Genomic DNA, 20,906 nt, shown 5'->3' with positions numbered 1-20,906 from the left:
TAAGATATTTAATTATCTTCACATATTATTGTGTTCTGTTTATAGACTATATTTTCACATTTCACCAATTTTTAAAAATTTTGCCAAAAATATTCCTCCAAACCTCATACCCAAGCAAGTCTGTTTAATTCGGTGTCAGCTTAGCACACCTTAATTTTGCAACTTTGTGTTAGTGTTTTTTACAAAATAGCCTAATCAAAGTTAAATACTGTGGGAATAGCCTATGCACTTCACCCTCTTTTGTTGAGTGCACAAATGTTTTATATTATTTCAATAGGACTGGGCCATTCCAGGACACTGCACTCCCCTCTTCTAAAAACCATTGCATATTTCAGTTGACTATGTGCTACAGTTTTTAAAACGTGACATTGTTCTTTAACCACAGATTTCTAAAAGATTTTAGCATTTTCTATGCTAAAATATGTTGACATTTGGAGCAAACTTCACCCCCCCCCCCCACCTTGCACAGAGCCCATCTTCCACTGCCCCACATTATGACGCTACTACAGCAATGCTTGAAAGTACAGTAGCTACTGTGTTCTTAGAGTATTTCTGTAAGTTGAAAAAATTATTTGGAATTACACACAAAGTAATCAACTTTAGATTAGATTAGAACTTTACAAAACGTTAAACTGTTTTTCCACCTGGTTTTATATTAAAATGCAACTTGGCTTGGTGAATGAACAGTCCTTGGTCACAGAAAGATTTAATAGAAATAAGTGTGACAGAAGTTTATATATCCATCCATCCATTTTCCAACCCGCTGAATCCGAACACAGGGTCACGGGGGTCTGCTGGAGCCAATCCCAGCCAACACAGGGCACAAGGCAGGAACCAAACCACCGCAGGACACACACAAACACCAAGCACACACTAGGGCCAATTTAGAATCGCCAATCCACCTAACCTGCATGTCTTTGGACTGTGGGAGGAAACTGGAGCGCCCGGAGGAAACCCACGCAGACACGGGGAGAACATGCAAACTCCACGCAGGGAGGTCCCGGGAATCGAACCCAGGTCCCCAGGTCTCCCAACTGCGAGGCAGCAGCGCTACCCACTGCGCCACCGCCACCCAAGTTTATATATATATATAATATTTTAATCCACCAAATGGTTTTCATTTTACAGTTTCTGGTTGGCAGCCATTGCTGCCATATTTTTTTACCTTATTTTGACTTTTTTTTAATGGTGTATCAATTTTAAGTCTATAACTGTACAGAATGTCAAGTTATAATAAGCTATTATCAACATATGTATGACTGTTCATGTTTTTTTTTTAGTGAAGTCTTTTGAATCTGGGAATCAAAGGGCATCAGTGGTTAAAAAACATTATAGTAAGAATTAACTACATTGTTTCATTATATTGTAAAATCCAGAGTGAATGTGTGAACTGATAAAATGAGAATGGAATAATTTGAAAGGTAAAGCAAAATAACATTGACTCACTTCTACTAAACAGATAATAAATGATAACAAAAGAAGTGCTATTGTTCTTACAACATTATCATGGAATGCTTCCATCTACTCGTATAAACATTTATCCTTGAATTGGTCTTCTAAACATAAATCAGATAATCATTTTTTGAGGTTCTATTTAATTGTAAACATTTTGCTTGTATACAGGGAAAAATGGATACAGCCCATGCATATGGTGAAGAAATGTTGTGCCCTGTGTGTTTAAACATATTTAAGACTCCAGTTTCCATCCCTTGTGGACACAGCTTCTGTGAAAAATGTATTGCACAGTTTTGGGAACTTGAGGATGAACAGCCCTATTCCTGTCCGGTTTGCAAAGAGAGGTTTAGAAAAAAACCTCAGGCATATAAGAATTTGGCACTTAATACTATTATTAAGAAGATAAAGAAAACAACAATCAAACCTCCTGAAAAGAGTTATGTGCAACCCACAGAGGTCTTTTGTGATTTTTGCATCAAGGTGAAGACCAGAGCCATCAAGAGCTGTCTGACCTGCTTGGCTTCCTATTGTAAGACCCACATTAAACTTCATATGGAGTCTGAGGCGCTGAAGGCACACAAGCTTAATGAGCCAGATACACACCTGCAGAGGAACGTTTGTGCAGTTCATGGAAAACCTTTGGATCTTTTCTGCAAATATGATCAGAAAATCATCTGCTCAGAGTGCTCAGTAACCAAGCACAAGGGGCACAATATAGAGCTGACAAGGCATGTAAGTGGTTTATTTTTTGATATGTTCATTTGTGAAGACAATCAGAAATAAAGAAAGAATGAAGATTTGATAATTAGGGGAAAACTTATGTTTGTCAATTATATTAATATAACTAAAAAATAAGAGTGTGACCAGTTGGTGGTGTTGCAGTACCTCAAACCCCAAACACAGTATCACAAACATAAGTCCCGGGTTCAAAAAATTATTTATTGTCCAAATATTCTCTTCCTTCCTTGCTTTCTTCCTTCCCTCCTTCCTATAGTTGAGTGTTGTCCAGCTCCTCTCCTGATTCTGACTCACCAGCACTGAAGCTGAGCTGCTTCCTTTATACAGAACCTAGAAGTACTTCCAGTGTCACAAGACTGTCTGTTGGAAGCACTTCCATTTTAAGCAGGAAACCCTTAAAGTACAGATTTTAATCCCTTCATCACCCCCTGGTGGCACCCACAGAACCCAACAGGGCTGTTCCATGGGTCTAGTTTCCAACATTCCCTGTGGGTGTCTGTAGAGGTACCATAGCCCAGGGATACTGCAACCTAGCATTTTATGGAAATGAATAACTTGTATAAGTTGTCTTCCCCTGTGCTTCCATTGTACTGGCATCCCTACTGGGTAAGGTGTGGGTGTACTAGCAAAAAAATAACCAATATAGATGTAATGCACTATATATTACGTACAATGCTACAACCTTATTTTCTGTCTTCTTCAGACAAATCCTGTGAGCGCCTCATTAGAATGTGTTCAGAAAGGTAAGCAGGCAAATGCCTTCCCAAATATTTTTTAATGTATCCTAGAAATTTGATTCTGTTCATCTGGACAAAGTTTTTAAGTGGGAGAAATATTTCGAGACTTATCCAAGTCTCTTCCTCAGTCTCAATTGACTGCAGGTTTCCCCAACCTTATAAACAGTACCTTTGCTAAATCACAGACACTAGCACCATTGACAAAGGGCCAGTTGATCAGTGATATGCAAATTGTCCACTGATTAGTAGACGTGTGAACCATTCATAGAGGGTTGAGGAATGGCTGCAATCACAGCATTGTAAGATGGCGACAGATGCACCCTTAGGCCCCCTCCTCTGTTCAGAGATGGTCGTTCCTTTTTCACGTAAATGGCCTCCTTGATTCCTCTCTCAAACCAGCGCTCCTCCCTGTCCAGGATGTGCACCTCTTCATCTTTAAAGGAGTGACCACTATCCTGTAGATGTAAATAGACTGCGGAGTCCTGGCCTGACGAGGAAGCTCTTCTGTGTTGTGACATGCGCTTAGCCAGTGGCTGCTTGGTTTCCCCGATGTAAAATTCACGGCACTCCTCCTGGCACTTAACTGCGTAAACTATGTTACTCTGTTTGTGCCGTGGGACCCGATCCTTGGGATGGACCAATCTTTGGCGTAGCGTGTTTTGGGGTTTGAAAGCCACTGAGACTTGGTGTTTCGAGAAAATGCGCCTCAGCTGTTCCGATACTCTCGGAATATTTCTCCCACTTAAAAACTTTGTCCAGATGAACAGAATCAAATTTCTAGGATTTTCTTACCTGGATTATTGAGCATGCATCGAGACATTTTTTAATGTACCCTAAATAACCTGAATATTGGTAAATGTGTGGAAGTTAAGCAGTTATTTTAACAGATACATACTGAATTATTAGATCTATGGTTAACGCTGCTAAATGCAAAATCTGGCGCCAGCCACCTGAATGTCAACATAATACTGTTACTACATATCAGATATGGTGTTAGAGCATTTCAGTTCAGTACATTTTTAACATCATTTTATTTTTATGGAATTTAAATAAACCAAGTACATTTGTTTTAAAGCTAAATGAATAATATAGTACCAGTTATTTACTATTTTCCAATACTAATTTGATTATTAAAGAAAAATTCATGTGTCACACTAGAATCGAATTTTAGCCTCCAGAGCATAAAGCTTCACGCTCACTGGAGAAACTGTCAGCACTTAGTTCCTCATGGAATCCAGAGGAAGAGTCAAATCCTTGCAACTATTTTTTAAAGAAAGCAGATAGTAACGCTTTAGGTAACAGCACATTATAAGCATAAAAATTCAGTGTCAAATTATATTTCCTAATAAGGAGTTTCTAAAAAGTATGGATTATTTTTTCTTTGCACTGAAAAGTCCAAGTATTCAGAGAAAAGTGTTAACATTATAATTGAAGTAAATAAAGTTAATATAATTAGATCAAACATGCCAGAACTTGGGAGGCATGGTGGCTCAATGAAGCACTGCTTCCTCACAGTAAGGAGACCAGGGTTCACATCTCAGATGCTCCCTGCATAGAGTTTGCATGGTGTCCATGTGAGTTTCTTCCCAGTACTTCAGTTTCTTCAATCAGTACAAAGACATTTTGAGGTGAGGTGGATTGGCATTGTTAAATTGGCCCATTTGTGTGTGAGTATACTGTAATGAATTGTCTCCCTCTGTTTCTGCTTTAGGGTTGCATTATGCATTTGTCAAGCAAATGTCAAACAAACCAATGCTTGAAAAAATACTTTACAAACACTTGAAAAGGTTTAAGAGATACTTAGGGACTGGGAGATGTTTTTTGTCTTGTACTTGATGATTGCTGGGCTGGATGGCTGGATGTCACAAATAAAGCACAGCAAGTGGTTAAATGAATTTCACCATGTTCAATAAATTGTTTTAATAAAACAATTGTAATCACTAATTACTGAGGATTGACAAATGCCTCCTGTCAGTTATTTTGGATAGCCAAGCATGCAATTCAGTAGCTTGCATTTCAATTACCTCAGTACAAAGTTTTCCTCATATTTAGAATGGCTACATCTGTAAAATGGATGAAAAACTCCCCTCCATCTGGAGAAGGATAGTTACTGAAAGCAGAAACAATTCAAATTGTTGTAAAAATTATGGAATTATTAATGTATATTGAACAAGTGAAAACATTAGGATGAAAAAATAATGTGATGAAAAGTACTTTTAGCTTTATCACTTCAAATGTTTAATTCTGATCAAAAAAATTGCAAATAGTTTGTATATAATATCTTCCTCTTCTTCTTCTTTCAGCTGCTCCCGTTAGGGGTTGCCACAGCGGATCATCTTGTTTCATGTCTTCCTGTCCTCTCCATCTTGCTCTGTCACACCCATCACCTGCATGTCCTCTCTCACCACATCTATAAACCTTCTCTTAGGCCTTCCTCTTTTCCTCTTCCCTGGCAGCTCTATCCTTAGCATCCTTCTCCCAATATACCCTGCATCTCTCCTCTGCACATGTCCAAACCAAGGCAATCTCACCTCTCCAAACCATCCAACCTGAGCTGACCCTCTAATGTCCTCATTTCTAATCCTGTCCATCCTCATCACCCCCAGTGCAAATCTTAGCATCTTTAACTCTGCCACCTCCAGCTCTGTCTCCTGCGTTCTGGTCAGTGCCACTGTCTTGAACCCATATAACATAGCTGGTCTCATTACCGTCCTGTAGACCTTCCCTTTCACTCTTTCTGATAACTGTCTGTCACAAATTACTCCTGACACTCTTCTCCACCCATTCCACCCTGCCTGCACTATCTTTTCCACCTCTCTTCCACAATCCCCATTACTCTGTACTGTTGATCCCAAGTATTTAAACTCATCCACCTTCGCCAACTCTACTCCCTGCATCCTCACCATTCCTCTGACCTCCCTCTCATTTACACACATGTATTCTGTTTTGTTCCTACTGACCTTCATTCCTCTCCTCTCTAGAGCATATCTCCACCTCTCCAGGGTCTCCTCAACTTGCTCCCTACTATCGCTACAGATCACAATGTCATCAGCAAACATCATAGTTCACGGGGACTCCTGTCTAATCTTGTCCGTCAACCTGTCCATCACCATTGCAAAAAAGAAAGGGCTCGGAGCCGATCCCTGATGTAATTCCACCTCCAACTTGAATGCATCTGTTACTCCCACTGCAGACCTCACCACAGTCACACTTCCCTCGTACATATCCTGTACAACTCTTACCTACTTCTATGCCTCTCCCGAACTCCTCATATAATACCACAGCTCTTCTCGAGGCACCCTGTCATATGCTTTCTCCAGGTCCACAAAGACGCAATGCAACTCCTTCTGGCCTTCTCTAAACTTCTCCATCATCATCCTCACCGCAAAAATTGCATCTGTGGTGCTCTTTCTTGGCATGAAACCATACTGCTGCTCACTAATTATCACCTCACTTCTGAACCTAGCTTCCACTACTCTTTCCCATAACTTCATGGTCTAGCTCATCAATTTTATTCCCCTGTAGTTACTGCAGTCCTGCACATCCCCCTTATTCTTAAATATCGACACCAGTACACTTCTTCTCCACTCCTCGGGCATCCTATCATTTTCCAAGATTCCATTAAACAATCTGGTTAAAAACTCAACTGCCATCTCTCCTAAACACCTCCATGCTTCCATAGGTATGCCATCTGGAACAACAGCCTTTCCATTTTTCATCCAGTATAATATAATATAATATAAGTTTATTAAAGAGTGTGTGCAGAAATTAATAATTAATGAAGGTGGGTATTACAAAATGCTCACAAGGAGGCAGCAGTTTAAAGTAAGAATGAATAAGAAAATTGGTCATAATAGTAATAACAAGCCAAGGTCATACCTGTAGAATCAAATAAGCAATCCTGTGATTTTTATCTATGGGGGTACATTAAAAAAAGAGTGTTTGTTCCACGTATGCCCGCTAATCTTCAAGAAGCTGTGAATTCATTAACTAGGGACCAGTTGACTCATGTGTGGCAAGAAATGGTCTACCGTTGTGATGTTTGTCGTGATGTTGTTTTGCTACACATGGTGCTCATGTTGAGAGCATGCAATCTCAAGGACCATAGGACCAAACCTTGAACTTTCCTCTGTCCAGAATGTGTTTCTGTCTTATACAGTTTGTTTGAAATAAATCTTTGAAATCTGCTCTTTCATTTTGAATAGCCCTGTATATAAAAATCAAAAATGCTAGTTGGGAAAAAGGCAACATCAAAGACTAAGTCTGAGAATACTTTTTAAAAACTTGTATCTGAACTATTATATACTGTAAATACAGCTTTATAATGAAAATGAAAACTTATTTTCAAAATAACTTCTGTTGTAGGTCCTAACTCAGACTCTGAGATAAGAGTTGTACTACTTGGAAAGAGTGGAGTTGGGAAGACTTTTGCCTGCAACACTATCCTGGGGAGAAAAGGTTTCAGAGATGAATCAGGAACTAGAAGATGTGAGAAAAGGGAAACAATGATTGATGGCTGCCCTGTTGTTGTAATTGACACCCCTTCCTTCTTTAGTACACAAATTCCTCAGGCAACTTTCGTTAACGACGTTAGAAGGTGTATGGAACTGTCTTATCCGGGGCCACATGTGTTTTTAACTGTGGTGGAGATTGGCAATTTTAATGAAAGAGATAGTGAAATGATAAAGATGATCTCAGATATTTTTGGCAGGAAAGTTTATGAACACATGATGGTCCTTTTCACTCATGGAGAAAATCTGGGATTCAAGAGCATCAAGAGGTTTGTTCAAGAAGCCAAAGGGGATCTCAAGAAGTTGCTCAGCATGTGTAACTACAGGTATCATGTCTTTAGTGACTCAGCAATACGTTACGGGATGACAATAGAATTGTTTAAGAAGTTTGACTGGCTGATTCTGGAGAATGGTGCTCGATGTTACAGAGATGAACGCAAGCAGGTAAAGAAGACAAAGGAGGCTGTTGAGAACATGAGTGTACCCTTTGTTGGTAAGTTTGAATCCAATTAAGAGAAACTTTGCATAAAACTAACAAATAATAACAAAAACTGCTATATTTTAGAGCGGGGTCTTCAAAGTCACTCCTAGAGTTTCTCCAGGATTTTGTTCATATCCATTTACTTAATTAGATACCAATACTTGCCAATAATATATCTTATTTAATGTTACGGCTGATAAATGTTTTACTCTGTCATGACATTCATTCTTAAAGTGCAGATCTTTTTTCTTTTCCAAAGAATGATTTGTAGCCTAAAGCTGATGAGTAATTCTTAGTCCTTCGCTATCTATCTATCTATCTATCTATCTATCTATCTATCTATCTATCTATCTATCTATCTATCTATCTATCTATCTATCTATCTATCTATCTATCTATCTATCTATCTATCTATCTATCTATCTATCTATCTATCTATCTATCTATCTATCTATCTATCTATCTATCTATCTATCTAGTAATTCACCTCTCATAGACTTTTTTATTTTCTGCCTGCAGTGAAAGCACCAAGATGATTCACCCCGTAAGATTCACCCTGATGCACATTTGAAACATTGTATTTTGATTGTTTCACCAGAAATCAGTATATGGCAGTATATTTTATCCAGACTTACTCAGGGGACATATTTGCACTATGGTACATAGTGTATGTTATTTTGCTTCAGAAACAATTCAGCATGTATGCTGAAAACCTGAAAATCAACTGTTGTGCTGTCATTGACTTCCTAACATTAGACAGCAGTACACCTTCTGAGATTCAGTCTCATCTTTTTTTATACAACCCATCAGCTCAAAGCATCTCTTCTCAGTCAGGTTGTCCACACAGCTCTCTTGCCATTCTTCATTTTTAACAGGTCCATGGGAAACATTACAGTGCTTCCTTAATGGCACATTCATTTGTCTCAGGTTAGCTTTTTCACTTTATAGTAAATTCAGGTAGGGTGAGATAAACGGAATTGTTCCCAGATTGGCCTGTTTTTATTTTGGCTGCTCCTGCTAGGGGTTGCCAAAGCTGACCATTTTTTCCATAGCTTCCTGTTGTAATGTATAAATATATATAATTTTAGACCAATTTAATTTTTGCAGGAAAGCAGTCAGCTGAAGCTCAGTTTTGTGAATGTGCTTGGGAAGGAGGTAAGCATTTTACCAGTATTCCCTGGATCAGCATGGAGTTAGAGACCCATTCAGCTGGTGTCTGCATTCTGCATTCTTTCTTTGTTTTGGTTTGTGCCCCAAAGGCAGAATGAGTTTTATTGTACGGTTTAATTCTTTAGGGAGTATGTGTAATAAGATATAATATAGAGAAGTCTGCATATTTTTTATTTTTTTGTAGTTTTATTCACTAATTTTTACTTCACTATTTGTTACTTTTACTTCTTTTTAAGCTTAGTGCACATTGAGCTGTTTTAAAAAAAGTTTTGAAATGTTTGCACAATAGAGGCACTTCATTTATGAGCTGCACCTTTTGTATCTGCCTCCCCTTACTATTTCTGGCCTTTGTCCCTATCATAACATTCCCAGATCAAACCAAGATTTGAAGAGTCTGGGGCATTACAGTGAGGATGCTGTGTACATGATGATGCAGCTTGGTCCTGAACCTCCTTCCCAGACAGACCCTTTTCCTTCAAATCCTTTTTTACGTTATCCATTTAGTGACTCAGTAAATGTTAATGGCATGCTACTTAAGCTGTTGTAAGCAAAGGTGGAGAAACATGGACCTTGACTGAGGATATCATTCTGAGTATTAGAATTTACAAGCCTGGGAAGGTTAAAAAAGGCTGAAAAAGACTCCCAGGACATTGGATAAACAGAGTCTTGCGGAAGATAAAGGACAGTCATGTCTGAAAGACAATCAGGAAAAGTGAATGTGATTTTAAAAACAGAACAAGCTGTGGCTAGTTTCAGTAACTATTCGTTTACAAGGCACATTCTGTGGCCATAACAGTTGAAAGGTGATTCTTCTTAAAGTATGACTGTGGATTATTCATTATTAAATACACCTGCCTGTTCTTGGGCTGTACTCTAATTCAGTGTGTATGCTTTGAAATTTCCATCTCATTGCTCATTACAGTATTATTCTGTATGTTGTCACAAAGTGGCAACAATTAAGTGCAGCTAACCTTATTATGTTTTCCTTCCTCCTCTTCTTGTTCTTCTCCTACTACCTTATTATTACATTTGTGGTGGAGCCATAGCAATAGTATCAGAAAACTACAAAATCTCATCATGAGAAACTACAAAACTCCTTCATGACTGCTATTTTGCAGCTTGGGGTGTCATAAAATTGTGATGTCATTCCTACTTAAACATGAACTCATATTCCAAAATGTGAGTAGGTCTAGGATGCTTTATAAATAGCTCTCATTTCTTACTCTGAGGTAGGAAAAGATGTTATCCTTGTCAGGCCTTTAGTGTAATTTTTTGGAGTAATTCTGAGCTGTCACATATGAGGATACTGATTTGTTCAAATACATCAAAAACAAAGTAGACGCTAATTGACATGAATGAAAAACAACAATGTCTGTCCATCAACTAAATGCAGAAACATGGCCAGATTGTAGAAAAGGAGTCAAACAAGCCAGACACAGTCAGCTTCCTGGAGACCTTGGCTAACTAGTCACCACCCACTACTGGCCATTCTACATCTGAGTCAAAGCTGGGCCGGCCAGTCTGATGATAGGACCTTTCTATTTAATGATTCCAGGGCCCCTTTATCTGAGATAACGTTTCCTATGGCAGACAAACATCTTGGCAGTAGAGCAGTGGCCCCCTAAGTGCTCCATGAGGATACAGAGAAGAGAAACAGAATTTGAGAGGGTTTATAACCCAGCACCACAGGACCCAAGGCAGTAAAGAGCCCTTTATAGATCACCACACCCAATTCATACATGCACTCATACTCATATAGTACTAAATTGCAATAGGCTTTTAACCTAACATGCCTATGTTTAGGATTGTGGGAGAAAAATTGGAATATCCTGAAGAAAACCCAAGGAGACAAAATGAGAATATGCAAACATTGCATGGACAACATCTCTATCCTTGAAGCAGCAGCACTAATCACTGCACAATCCAGAAAGCATGGCCAAGGTGCAAAGAAACCTTATGCAAGAATGGGCTGCCATCAGTCAGGATTTGGCCCAGAAGTTGATTGACAGCCTGCCAGGGGAAATTGCAGAGGTCTTGAAAAAGAAAGAAGGGTCAACACTGCAAATATTGAGTCTTTGCATAAACATAATGTCATTGTCAATAAAAGACTTTGAAATGCTTGTAATTCTACTTCAGTATACCATAGAAACATCTGACAAAAAGATCTAAAAACACTGAAGCAGCAAACTTTGTGAAAACCAACACTTGTGTCATTCTCAATACATATGGCCACGACTGTACATAAATATAATTATCCACGACTAAATTCCAAATAAATCTGCTTTTCTGAAAGTTTTGTTTCACATACAGTTTTGTGAAATTGACAGTAAAATTTGTTTTGCATGCAGTTTTTCAATTGTCAACAAGTTGGTGTGGAAAGCAAGGAATAGTAGTTTCTAAAGTCCTATTGGGACCCATCAGTTCTCAGAAAAAGGGACCTGATGAAAATAACTTTGGGGGGAAAGGATGGAACATAGCTAAATACAACCCAGGATGACACAAAAAGACAAAGTTCTAGACAAAAAAACTGTAATACAGTAAGGCAATGCAGTTATGATCCACAGTTGTTGTTAAAAAATGCTTCAGTTTAATCTTCGTTCCTTCCTGCACTTGCTGACTTCTGTTTTACGTCAACATCCACACTGGCACAGTCACAAGTTAGTTGATGACATAAAAGTAAAGGGATTTTTTTTATGTACAGTATATATAGTATAACTAATGATATAATTTTCACTAAAAATCTTTCGTCTTGTGTCAATAGTGTGAATTTTTCTGATTTAGAAGTGCTATATTTTACTAAATGTTTGCAAAATAAAGTTCAACTGCAAATGTAGTTTCATATGAACCACTTACTCAGCACTACACACGAATATGGATTCTCAGTAGCACCAATGAGCCCTCTGCCCATTGCAAGACACACTCACACAAACTAACAGTTACTGGGTTAATTTAGGATGACCACTTAGCATGTTATAACACATATGTATTGTGGATGTATAAGGAAACCCACACAAACAAATAGAAAATGTAATAATTCCAAATAGACAATGAGAAGATTCTGATGCATAGAGGCAGTGGTCTGCCACCAATTGTTGTTTTTATGGTTATTGTTAAATATCTGATATTTTGTGATCACAGAAAGCATTATTTTAACACTTAAAAATACTCTTAAAGACTCAATGATTACACCTTCATTTATATAGTCTTATTGTAACTCCCTGTACATAACCTTAATGCAATTTGTAATGGACTTTAAATTTATTGAAGGCAGGGAATAACATTTCCCATGAAGCTTAAGAAAAAAATTTTTTTTTCATTGTTGGCTCATCTTGTAGCTCATGTTAACACTGTACATTTACAATTCATTATCCCATATCAAGAGACACTCACTTGTTCTTGGTGAAACTCATAATAGCATTTCTGTGGCTGACTATTCCACTCTTCACTTAACAGCTAATGAGTCTGAGGAATCAAATCTCAACAAATCAAATGGTCTTCTTGAGGATGAAGGTGTAAACCCTCAAAGAAAGAAGAAAGGCAACCCTCAAGAAAGAAGAAGCAGCTTTGATGGAGTAATACCAGACTGTAAGATGTACAATAGTATATATTCTTTTCCATAATCTTTAAGATTATTTCTCATATTTTGTAGGATCTAATTAAGATTAAGCATGGAGTATTACCATAATTAACTCCATATATCAGATCTAAAATACAAATGTTTGCAATTATTTGGATCACATTTTTCACTTTCTGTTTGTGCAGAGTTTGTTAGAACCCTTCTTTTAATGAATTTTAGAAGGTAGCTGAGAGAGAAAGCAAGTCTCATTTTCCTTATGCTGTGCCCAAACCATTATTCTTGGCACCTGAAAATTTCCAAACATTCAGAGGAGGCAAGAAACAAATAGAAATTCAACAAAAAGTAACATATTAAAAATGGAAGTCTAAAATGGTGAATTACAAAAAACAAACATTTTTATTGATCAATTTTTAAATTTTGTGTGATAAAATGTTAAAAGTGTCCCTCATGAATTTGGAAGACAAAAAGTTTCATCCCACCTCTCCTTGATAAAGTCTTTCTGTAAGAGGTTTATTTGAATATTAAGGATCACTTAAGATTGAAGAGATTGGGTTGACTTCCGTTTTCACCAGATTTTAAGTAGCACGTGTACTGTTCAGTAGGAGAAGTTAAGTGTTAGGATATGACATATAATGATGAGTGTTAGCAATTTTTTCATGCATCAGAATTGCACTTGTTAGCTTTATTTCACAATTCATATTTCTATAACACTATGATTTACTGTTGTTGTTTATTGGCGCTCCTTGTCAACCATGCATTCCAGCAGCACTGCTGATATAACAGATGGTGGCATGCATTGTTCCAGGTCAAAATTGTGAGTCAAACTGCAATTAAATCAACTAAAAAAAGTGTAAATAAAAAAAATTAAAGTCAAGCTTGGTCTGGCAGTGGGATAGTTTCAACTCCTGACTTCGACTTCTTGTTGTTGTGATAAGGAGGCAGGAACATAGCAACAAAGGATATTAGGTCTCCCAAATAAACCACAAACAAGGCCAGGATTTTCACTTACCTGTCTAGATGTCAAGGCAGTCGGCCCCCAACAAGTACCTAAAAGCTGCAGCCTGCATGGAACCTAAAAAGTAGGGACCTAGTTTTACAAATTTAAAATGCTAGTTATTCCCAAAATATATCAAAATGTCTCACAAGGGAGAGAGAAAGTGTAAAAACTCTGGCTTACTGCATAGGTAGTTTTCATTAATTACATGCTTTCTGTGGCATGTGGTGTGCACACATGATAGAAAATACAGTGAAAATGAAAAAGCCAGATAATGTGATGGAATCAAACCATGATGGAATCCCAGAAACCAATTAAATATTGTAGTGAATGCTGGGTATATGTTAATAAAAGAACTGAGGACAATGTTTTTCAGCAAGTAAACATAATTAGCAAATTTCACTCTTTCTTTGTGGTAGACATTTACTGCAGCCCGTAATTTGATGAGTTATTTCTGAATGAACTTTTAATTAATTTTATCACATAGAGTGAAGGACTTTGAGCGATCGTGTGACATTTTGTCAGTCATTATTGTCTAGCCATTATACAAAACAGACAATTGGCACCTGAGCATCAACACTCAATCATGTCCATTGTAACATTGTTGGGTGACAACTGTTTGAAGTGACATCACATCCCTGGGGATGAAAGGTTTCCGCGAGGTAAAGCTTACAGCCAATCTCTTTTAAACATTTTCTGGATCTCACAAAAATGTTTTGCTTTTTTTTTTTTTTTTTTTGTTTTTTTCTAAAATGATGTAGAAATGCTATTTTGTAATATATGTGCAGTCTCAAGACACAGATCAATAGCACTCTGTAACACTCTTGGCTTGAAAAATGTACGTATTTTGTTGGCTTTAAGACTGTTCTTTTTATGTTTGGATCTTGGCCCCTTCATCTCCATTTAAAAACTCTAGAAAAGGTTAGGTATTTTTTTTTTTTAATTTATGATAAAGATTCTTCACTGTAGTAAACAATTTCATGTTGCAAACTGATATATGCCATTATTGTGAAGAAATAACTGATTTGAAAAATACTGGACTTTAAACTGCATTTTACCATATAGTCTATGATCATTAAGTTCAAGTTTAAGTTCTTGGTGAGTTTAATGAGTAGCAGACAGGTCTGTTTAACATATGGAAGCAGCATCTATATTATTTGATTGATAAATATAAGACCTGCATTGAATCAATCCAACAACCACTAATAAACATGTTATAAGGGCCCCAAAATTAATGTGTTAAGACCAGCGCTTCAAGCAAGTGACGACTAGATTAAATAAGCACTTACCGTTTATCTCACACTAGCCGTCCCACGAGGCTCCGTCTGCTGACTTCACGCTTCCTCCTCCCCTTGGCCTTGGATTACCATCAATATATCGCTCCTGCAAGCAAACTATGATACTTAGCATGATGAGAGAAGTCGCAAAATCAACCAGAACGTTCAAGCAAATTCTAGAAAAAAAACAGATCTAAATCCGTTAAGTAATTCTCTCATGAAAAGCGGATAGACATACAGACAGATGTTGGATTTTATATATATATATATATATATATATATATATATATATATATATATATATATATATATATATATATATATATATATATATATATATATATAATATAGAGAGAGAGAGAGAGAAAAGAGGCAGTTGAGTTTGTTCACTCCTTATTCTCAGTAATACCAGACCAATTAAATCAGAATTGCCCTGGACTAAAATCTTGGTTCAGTTACGGCCCCTCTGACATCTTCATGTTCTCTGTGGGTGTACTGTATGAATGAATGAATGTATACCTTGTGCTTGGCTGGAGCATCTTCAAGGATTGATTCCTGGTTTGTTCATGATGCTGCTAGAGTAGCCCCCTCTTCTGTGAACATTACATAGATTATGAAACATAATGAATAGATTATTGGTAATCAAAGACCTGTTCACACTGAAAGCTAAGCATTCTTATCCACCCTACACATTTTCTTTTTTGTTATATTGAGTAATATTGTATTGACTGTAGGTCTGTTTTATATGAACTGCTTGCCACTAGCTGTTTTTTCAAAACGTAATTAGGTCGCACTGATGGAAACTCTGGCCTACACACCCCCACTATGATCACCTGACACTATGGGGGCATGACTAGGGTAGGGCAGAATAGGTGCAGGTCAAGTTATTGCTTAAACATACACAATATTATCATTTTCAGTGGACAGTATTAGTTTTGGTGGAAAGACAGTAATAGGCAGAGAGTAACACCTATATGTAGATCCTAGGATTGTGCATGGTAAGATACTCTCCCTGGTGCATAAGCTACTCCATTTCTACAAGATAAATTGTTTATAGGATCAAAACTATTTTCCTCTTGACATCTAAACTTTATTTTCTTTTACAGTGTCTGGGCTGGCTGTATCTTGATATTATACACGTTTAGGCTAATATGAGCAAGAGGAGAACTCCCAATATGTCTTAATGTTCAGCATGGATGGAACTCTTTTAGGTATTTTCCTGCTAAGAACAATGCAATAGACTTTTTTTTATGCTGTTTATTTACATATTATGACTAACACAATCATTACCTAAGAACGCTGAGGAGAGCCATACAGATTTTGAAGAGGAAAACCTGCTGAATGGATGATGGACTTGCTAGAATGTGTCAATCACATACAACTGAAGGAACTAAGAAGTGTATACTTTGAGGTATTTGTTTACATGATGCTATAATGGACAACATGTATGGCTAGTGTCCTTGCCGGGATTGGCCCCAGTTTCTTAACCGACCAGAAGACCAATGCGATGGAAAGTTCAAGGGAGGCTCCATTTCAAGGCTATATGCTCCACCAACCCACTAGATTGCAGCATCCCTGGGCTTTGGTACCCATTCAACACCCACAAGAAATGCTGGAAATCCATGGGTGCCACTAGGGGGTGCTGCAGGGAGTTATACTCCCTATTTCTTTCGAATTCTGTATGACCCGAAAGGAGGAGTAGCAGTGAAGAGGACAAAAGGACTAGTATTTATATTTGATGTATGGAGGTATTTCTTTAAAATAAAACTCTTTGTTTGAACCCGGAACTTGTCTGAGCATTTGAGATTAGGGTTTGGGGCTCACAATGCATACTAAGGTCCAAGTGGCACTGTTATAAATAACTATTATCTGGGTGTGCAAAACGTCTTACCTTCTATAACAAATACCTGTAATTTACCAAGAGGGTGCTAACAATAACAATTGCCAACATGATATTTCATAACACAGTAGTGCCAGCCAATAATATATAGTGAACAATGGCTTTCAGTCCTAGAAGAAATGGGAAAGTCTAACACAACCAATTCTGAAAAAAGAAAAAAAAAGTTTGCTTTTGAACAATTAGCTCATCTACAAGTAGACAGGGGATAATACTTATTGCATAATTAGACCAGGGGATACCTGTCTGGGTGTCTGTCTTGTACAACTTAAATCTTTATTTTATACCTTTATTTGTATGCAAAATAAAAACTAACAATAAAACTCATATGTAATGTCTAGGCTTTTTGTTTGAAAGCTTTTATGATTGGAGGGAGATTTCATTATAGCTCTTTCCACGCAGCAAAAATAAAATGCAGTAATGTGCAGTAAATGACTTCCTTCTTGGAATTTTCAGTAGAGGAATAATACATTACTGTAATGTGAGTGTGTATGAATATGCTCTGAGATTAACTGAGACCTTTTAATAGAAGAAGCAACTTCTAATAAGGGATGTATGGAGGAATCACTACTGTATTCAATTTGGGATAATTGGTCAAATATGGAAATACATTCAATTAGAAATGGAATTTTATTAAAATCCTTCATATTTAAGCCTTTTTGAACTGTTCTATCAGCTAAGTGGATAGGATCTCCTTTACCGAGTCTATTAAATAATGCCTGTTGAAGCATATACCCTTGTTAGGCACTTTAATAGTCAAATAAGAGTAATCAAGCATAGCCAGAATAACAGATAAACAATGTTTTCCTGTAGTGTGGCTATCAGAACGATCACACAACAAAAGCACAACTATGGTCTATGCAAGTGCCTCCAAACTGAAGAAAGCCAGCATTCCACTGTGTGATCCCTGTTTGTTGCTATTTTGCAGTATTAATGGCCAGTGGAGTAGAGCACTAGACGATGTCCAAAATAAGTAATCCGCTTCCCTCGATGATTTTACTTATTAATTAGCATGTTTATTACAACAATTATTTTCCAATTGTGCATCACAGGCTCTATGGTATTTATTATGCAGAAAAATACTGCTTCTTGAAGCATGTACATTTTTCGCCATCTGCTGTAAGCCTCTTTCCAGCTGAGGGGTGGACCAATTGGCCCTGCAGTGTTCAATTGACATTTGACTGTGTGTTTGTATGTGCAACCTGAAGTTTCCAGTTTAGTGATGAGCACTGCATTTTTTATTTTACATGTTTGAACCTGAAAAGGCTATATAGCCCCAGCCAGTGAAGAAATACAAAAAGTACATTACTGTTTGTGCATTTAAAGGTAGCAATGAAATAAAGATGGGATAACAAAATCAGGAATACAATGAGCAAAATGCATTACACTGAACGAAATGGGAATGATCTTTACTCTCTGCTGAAGAGGACCGTCTGATGGCCATAAATTTTAAAAAGTTGTCAATGAAGTCTTGCATGTATTATGAAAAAGAATCCAGCAGTATGAATCTCCTGTTTTAAATATGTACAGGGTTCTTGTGTGAAAAGTTCAGGCATGCATACAGAAAAATGTAATTGTTAAACAGCTGACCAAATACAGTGGGTATAGAAAAGAATCCCCCCTTCGAAATATTCCCTTTTTTTTTTTGCTTTACAGCCTTAAATGAAAACACAGAAACCAATATTTTTTCCTGCTTTACTTACTCAATGCAATCCATAACGTCCAAGTGAAAGATATCACAGCTCCAGTTCAGAAGAATTTTAAAAAATCTAAAACAAGAAATACTGAGATTAATAAAGGATTACCGTAAACTCAATCAGGTGTAAGTGTCCACCATTTCCATTGCGGTTATTGGCTTCCTTCCACATCTGATCAATTGTAATGAGTGAGATTAGTGAAGCTGTTCCTGGAGCATTCATTCCCTTGCTTGGTAGTGCAACTGACAGCAAGCAAATGACTATGGGTGGCGATCCACTTTCAAAAGATCTCTGGGATAGAGTTGTGGACAGACATAAGGCAGGAGATGGAGACAAAACAATCTCAAAGGCTTTAGTAATCCCAAGGAGCACAGTAATGTCCATCATAAAGATGTGGCAAGTGTTTGGTACTACTAGGACCCTCCCTGGATCTGGCCTTCCCTACAAACTGGATGGAAGAGCAAGAAGAAAACTGGTAAGAGAGGCTACCAAGAGGCCAATGACCACTTTGAAGGAGTTACAGGATTTTATGGCAAAGAGTGGTCATTGTGTGCATTGCTCCACAATTGTGGCTTGTTCAGGGGGGTCGCAAGGAAATAGCCACTTCTCAAGAAAGGCCACATTAAGGCTCATTTGAGCTTTGCCAGAATGCACCTTGAAGATTCTGATGCCAAGTGGAAAAAGATCTTATGTTCAGATGAGACCAAAATCAAACTATTTGGCCTAAATACCAAACGGTACACCTGGCAGAAATCCAATGCAACTCACCATCCTCAACACATCATTCCTACAGTTAAGCATGGAGGTGGCAGCATCCTGTTGTGGGGGTGTTTCTCTGCCGCAGGGCCTGGGGCTCTGTTTAGGGTAGGGGGAGAAATGGATGGGGCAAAATAACGTCAAATTCTTGTGGAAAACCTGCTACCCTCTGCCAGAAAGTTGAAGATAGGCAGAATGTTCACCTTTAAACATGACAACGACTCAAAGCACACAGCAAAATTCACCACACTGTGGCAGAAGGAGAAAAAAGTGAATGTCCTTGTGTGGCCAGTCAGAGCCCAGACCTAAATCACAGTGAAAATCTGTGGAAAGATTTAAAGATAGCAGACCACCAACGCTCACCATCCAATTTGACCGAACTTGAACAGTTCTGTAAAGAAGAGTGGGGGGCAAATATTACTCAATCTAGATGTGCAAAGTTGATAGAGAAGAATCTCAACAGACTCAAGGCTGTCATTAAAGCAAAAGGGAGTTCAACAAAATGACATTGACATTGGGGGGTGATCCTTTATTAATCTCAGTAGGTCTTGTTTTTGATTTTTTATAATTTTTCTGAAATGTAGCTGTGATATCTTTCACTTGGAGGTTAGAGGTTGCATTGAGTATGTAAAGCTGGGAAGAAATATTTTTTTGTGTATTTTCATTTAAGGCTGTAAAGCAAAAAAAAAAGGGAATATTTTGAAGGGGGGGATTCTTTTCTATACCTACTGTATAGTTAATGCTGCCACCAGATTGTTTGAGTCATGAAGTGTGCCTACATGTTACTATTGTACCTCGATCCTTTTCGTTTCAAAGCCATTTAAATATGATGTTTTGCCATTTCAATTTAGGCATTTCATAGCCAATAGATTTTTAAACATCAGAACATTAGAAAGATTTAGATGACAACAGACCATTCAGCCCAAACGTTTGCTAGTCATATCCACTTAATTCGCAGAATTAATTTAAAAAGCTTAAGCATAGCCTCCTTGGACTTGTACTCTACATATCAGGATGCTGTATAACCTAACATTCTGTTAGCCTATTTAATGGCTTCTGAACATTTTCCTTGGCAGCTGGTGGTTATGAGGCTTTCACTTTTTTTATAGCATTTAAATCTCCGTGCATAAGCTTGCATATGTTACTAGTTATCAGAAAAAAGATCAAGTCATGTCAAGTTGGGGAGCATGCACTAGTACAGCACATTGCTGCACTCCCCACACAACGAAACAGCTCAGGATCCTGGTTGACAACCCCCCAGGCAGACACGCGGTCCAGTCCCACCCTCCAGAAATTACCCACAATCTGCTGCACCATGTGTTACGTTGGCGTCTCCTTGGCCTGATCCAGCCACTCGGGTCCCCAACAATGAGAATCCTGTAAGCTGGATCACCCTCGGGGAATCGCACCACATGACCATAGTGCTGTAACTGACACTCCCTCAGAATGCAGGTAATGTGCCTCATTCACGACTCCACAAGCAACTGCTGAAAGTCAAACCAGCGGTACCTGAGAATTCTCCAGAGACACACAGTACCAAAGGAGTCCAGTCTTCATCTCAGGTCACTGGACAGCGTCCATGTCTCACAACCATATAGCAAGACAGGAAGCACCAG

The 20,906-nt window shown here is 37.9% G+C and overlaps 1 protein-coding gene across 1 annotated transcript in view; it reads left to right on the top strand.

Annotated features, from left to right (window-relative positions):
* LOC114643145 (GTPase IMAP family member 8-like) overlaps window positions 1-16,727 on the top strand; it is a 123,089-nt gene extending 106,362 nt beyond the window's left edge. The window contains exons 8-10 of the mRNA XM_051934910.1: window positions 7,296-7,934; window positions 12,546-12,677; window positions 16,047-16,727. Of these exons, the coding sequence (XP_051790870.1) occupies window positions 7,296-7,934; window positions 12,546-12,677; window positions 16,047-16,069 (794 nt within the window). The 3' untranslated portion in view covers window positions 16,070-16,727. The remainder of the gene's footprint in view (window positions 1-7,295; window positions 7,935-12,545; window positions 12,678-16,046) is intronic.
* The last annotated feature ends 4,179 nt before the right edge of the window (window positions 16,728-20,906 follow it).

Source organism: Erpetoichthys calabaricus, chromosome 12 (genome assembly GCF_900747795.2).
Source record: "Erpetoichthys calabaricus chromosome 12, fErpCal1.3, whole genome shotgun sequence".
NCBI lineage: Eukaryota > Metazoa > Chordata > Cladistia > Polypteriformes > Polypteridae > Erpetoichthys > Erpetoichthys calabaricus.
This window is presented reverse-complemented; position numbering and strand designations above follow the sequence as displayed.